Below are 5,000 nucleotides of genomic sequence, written 5' to 3'. Positions count from 1 at the left end.
CGTAATCATCACCATCATCATAACGAACATCCTTCTCGCCGTGTATCATTATTTCTCTCTATTGATATCGGTTGTTTTTGACAACGCAGGGCAGCCATACTTCACCCAGCAGCCCCTGAACACGACGGTAAACGTGACAGACTCCCTCACCCTGTCCTGCCGGGCTGACGGGTCCGCTGGGGACGACGAGCTCCACGTGCCCACTGTGCGCTGGTTCCGTGGGCTGCGGAACAGCGGGGTGGACATCCTGATTGACACCATCGGTCAGTCTGTCCAAGGGCAAGAGGAGGAGGAGAAGGAGAAGGAGGAGGAGGAGGAGGAGGAGGAGGAGGAGGAGGAGGAAGAGGGGGAGGAGGAGGAGGAGGAGGGGGCAATAACGAGACGTTTCTGGGCGACAGAGGAGGGTGACGTTGTGTTTGAGGTTGGTGATGGCGTTTGTCTGTTTGTCCTTCTGTTCTGTATTCTCCATTCTGTGTCCTGCAGTTTGTGTCCTGTATTCTGTATTTTGTAATCTGCAGTCTGCATTGTGTGATGCAATACAAGGGCAATCCAGGAGTCACGACCTGGGTGCGGCCCGGGCCCCTTAGAGTGTAAGGAGTTAAGGGCCGAAACACTTGACTGAGGGGTGGGGTGTGGGGGGGTGGGGGTGGGGGGGCTTTTTCTCTGAAGACCTTGTACTGTCCAGCTCTCCCTACAGTTTCTTATCACTGCATTTTGTAGTCTGCAGTCTGTACTGTGTGATGTTACTGAAGCGAGAACAGAATGAAGATGAAGGCTGTTTCTAGAAACGTTCTGTGCTCTATATTTCGTATTATGTCTGTTTACGCATAAAAAGATTCAAACACTCCACTGTTGGACGCAGTTCTTTCTCTGTCTCTGGACCTTGCAATTGGAATGAACTTTCTCTTTCGCTTCGTCAGGTCTCCGCACTCAGTTCTTTCAAGTCTGGCCTTAAAACCCACCTCTTCCCAAAATATCCTCCTTCCCTGCCTCTTCCTTATCTTCAGTTTCTCCAGTTTTAGAGTTATGCATGCGTGTGAATGACTGGTGTGAAAGCACTTAGATTTGTCTCTGCACAAGATTCAGCGCTATATGAATATTATTATTATTATTATTATTATTATTCCTCCAATCCTCTCGGTTTTCTGACCTCCTGATTGTATGAGGATTGGAGGATGCTGGTTGCCAGATCACCTGTGGCGCCCCAACGGTCCACAAGACTACGGGATAGGTGGAGGTGAATATTATTATTATTATTATGTCTTCTGTGTTATGCAGTTCTGCAGTTCTGTGTTCCGTGTTGTGCATGGTGTGTTCTGTATCGTGTGTGATATCAAAGCGGGTGCTGAAGATGGATGAAGGCTGGTTCTACTGCACTGCCGCCATCGGAGAGGCCGTCATCTATGCTGATCCTGTCTTCATCACAGTTCAAGGTCAGTGATGATGATGATGGTGATGATGGTGGTGGTGATGATGATGGTGGTGATGATGATGATGGTGGTGGTGATGGTGGTGATGATGATGATGGTGATGATGATGATGGTGGTGGTGGTGGTGATGATGATGATGGTGGTGGTGATGGTGGTGGTGATGATGATGATGATGGTGGTGGTGATGGTGGTGGTGGTGGTGATGATGATGATGGTGGTGGTGATGGTGGTGGTGATGATGGTGGTGGTGGTGGTGATGATGATGATGGTGGTGGTGATTGTGGTGGTGGTGATGATGATGATGGTGGTGGTGGTGGTGATGATGATGATGATGGTGATGATGATGATGGTGGTGATGATGATGGTGGTGGTGGTGATGATGATGATGGTGGTGGTGATGGTGGTGGTGGTGATGATGATGGTGGTGGTGGTGGTGGTGATGATGATGATGATGGTGGTGGTGATGATGATGATGATGGTGGTGGTGATGATGAGGAGGATGATTTTAATGGTGATGGTGATGATGCTGAGGATGATGGTGATGACAATAACAACAACAAGAACAACAATAATAATAATAATAATAATAATAATATTAATTTAACAATAATAATAATAATGGATGATGATGATGATGATGATGATGATGATGATGATGATACTACTACTAATAATAATCATAGTAATAATAATAACAGTAATCATAATGATAATGATGGTAATAATGATGATAATGATGATCATAACAACAAGAGAAGAAGAACAGCAACAACAATGAAAAAACAGTAATGATAATAGTAATAATCTACTTCATCATCATCATCAACAAATCATCACTATCATCATAATGTACATTAATTTTATATAGTGAGGGGTTTTTTTTTCTCTCTTTCTTTTCATAGAAATACTGCTCAAAGTGCTTTACATTTCGTTCAACCCCCCCCCCCCTCTTCCCTCTCCCCCTTTATCTATCTCCCCCCCCCCCCACTCCAACCCCCCTACCGCCGCCGCACTCCCACACACAGACAATCACAAGCCAGAATACCTTCGTGTTCACTACCTCTATTCAACAAACGCTCATCCACATTTTTTTTTGTCACCCAAGAAGACACACCCCTGCAATACGCACGCATTGCATGAACACACGCACGCACGAGTGCACGGACACTCGCAAGCTCCTCACCAAACACAAATGGCAAACTGGCTTTCCCACAAACAAAGCATGCATTTGGAACCAGATCACACCACCCCCGAAAACGGAGTATGGCTGCCTACATGGCGGGGTAAAAACGGTCATACACGTAAAAGCCCACTCGCGTATATACGAGTGAACGTGGGAGTTGAAGCCCACGAACGCAGAAGAAGAAGAAGACGAAGAAGAAAAAGAACCAGATCACACCAACATCAGCACTGGAAAATTACTGTTGACGGAGAAATGCGTTTTCAAAGCAGCCTCAAAATGATTTAGCAAGACAGAATAGGGGCAATTTTTTTTTAATGGTAGTTTGTTCCACAATGAGGGGGCTTAAAAAGATATGTATTGCCCTCTTCCTTCTTCTTTACACTGGGGATTTTTAATAGCCTGGTGTCAGAAGCAAAACGAAGGTGATGAGTTGGAATGTACGCTTCAAGGAGGTCAGAGAGGAATGCGAGGGACAGAGCTTGAGAGGGCAGAAAACGTCAGAGTAGGAAAGTTGTATTGGATTCTTTGGGAAACAGGTAGCCAGTGAAGAGAGTGGAAGAGAGGAGTGACGCGTTCAAATTTGGTCAGTTGGTCAGTCGATGTGTGTGTGTGTGTGTGTGTGTGTGTGTGTGTGTGTGTGTGTGTGTGTGTGTGTGTGTCTGTGTCTGTGTCTGTGTGTCTGTGTGTGTCTGTGTGTGTGTCTGTGTATGTGTGTGTGTCTGTGTGTGTGTGTGTGTGTGTGTGTGTGTGTGTGTGTGTGTGTGTGAGCGCGCGCGCGCGCCTTTGCACATGTTCGTTTCTACGTGTGTACACACACACGCGCGCGCGCGCTTGCGCACACACACACACACACACACAAGCATATACACACGAGCAACACACACGTGCACACGCATATAATCACACACACACAAAGCAAGAATTAGTTTTTTACACACACACACATGTGACACATGCGTAAAGCAAGACAAGAAAATTCTGCACACACACACACACACACACACACACACACACACACATGGACACACGCACACACATGGACACACGCACACACACATGGACACCCGCACACTAGAATCTTGATTTTATAACAGGGACTCAATTCTGTTCACAAGCACCGTATATCCAAAATGGTTAACTCACTCAGTACGGCCAGTCCTCTCTTCTCCTCTACACAGACCCCTCGGATGTCCAGTGGGTGTCTGAATGACCCAACCTTTAGCTTCCGTCGTCAGAATTGTGGTATTCTTTGTCAACATTCACCTCTTCAGTATAAGAGCCTTCCGCTTGGAATATTTTGATGATGGCAATTGGGGTGAAACGCTGTTAACGTCGTCTCTTTCGCCGTTCGTATGGAAAGAGTTAAACAGTACATCAATTTAATTAAAAAATATGTGTCTGCACTTTTCAGTGCCTCCAGTCATCCGTGCAATTTCCAACCCGCCCCCCACCGCCATGCACGCCCCAGTGAACATCACGTGCCATGCTGAAGGTGACCCTGACCCTACCGTCACGTGGAGGTCGCCTGAAGGTCAAGAGGTCAAGGTCAGCGTCGAAGGGTACCGATTGGTTGACGGGGTTCTGATGATCCAGGGAGCGACCAATGAGAAGGACGGAGGCATGTGGGTGTGTGTGGCGTGCAATCTGCTGGGATGCGAGTCGGCTGATACGTTCCTGGATGTGGAAGGTACTGTTGTGTTCTTCACGTGTGTGTGTGTGTGTGTGTGTGTGTGTGTGTGTGTGTGTGTGTGTGTAGGAGGGGGGAGGTGGGGAGGAGTTGAATATGCATGTATGTATGTATGTATGTATGTATGCACTCGATCACGCATAAACTCTGTTATTCATGCACATCGATGAAACATATGAGTGTTTTGTGTTGAGAGAAGTTTGTTCAACTGCAGCTTTTCCAAGGAAAAATTGTGTACAGTTTCGCTGTTTTGTGTTGAAGTGAATTAATTGTAACTGTTCCTGTAAAAAAAAAAAAAAAAAAAAGCACTGCGACATTACAGATTTATTCAAGAAGTAAAAATATGTTTTATTGATTTATCTATTTATTTATTTATGCATTTATCTATTTATTTGTTTTGTTTATTTACCATTAATTAATTAATTTATTTATTTATTCATCTATTTATCTATTTATTTTATTTATTTATTATTAATTAATTAATTTGTCTATTTATCTATTCATTTGTTTATCTATTTATTTATTCATTGAATTATTTAATTATCTATAAATCTATTTCTATTTTTCATCATTATCGTTATCATCATTATGATTAATATCATTATTATTTTAAGCTTCTGACATAATGATGAGTTCTGAAAGTCATTTTCAACGAGACTACACGAGGGCTGATATGTTTTTTCCCTCAGGCAAACCTGTC

General features: G+C 44.3%; 1 protein-coding gene across 1 annotated transcript in view; it reads left to right on the top strand.

The window, feature by feature from the left end:
• Positions 1-5,000, top strand: part of LOC143291546 (hemicentin-1-like) — a 37,824-nt gene that overhangs the window by 21,124 nt on the left and 11,700 nt on the right. The window contains exons 13-16 of the mRNA XM_076601446.1: positions 90-421; positions 1,340-1,433; positions 4,025-4,300; positions 4,990-5,000. The exon at positions 4,990-5,000 is cut by the window's right edge and continues 229 nt beyond it. Coding sequence (XP_076457561.1) covers positions 90-421; positions 1,340-1,433; positions 4,025-4,300; positions 4,990-5,000 — 713 coding nt within the window. The remainder of the gene's footprint in view (positions 1-89; positions 422-1,339; positions 1,434-4,024; positions 4,301-4,989) is intronic.

This window comes from Babylonia areolata, chromosome 17 (genome assembly GCF_041734735.1).
Source record: "Babylonia areolata isolate BAREFJ2019XMU chromosome 17, ASM4173473v1, whole genome shotgun sequence".
Lineage (NCBI taxonomy): Eukaryota > Metazoa > Mollusca > Gastropoda > Neogastropoda > Buccinidae > Babylonia > Babylonia areolata.
The sequence above is the reverse complement of the archived record's forward strand: the minus strand, read 5'-3'. Positions and strand labels throughout refer to the sequence as shown.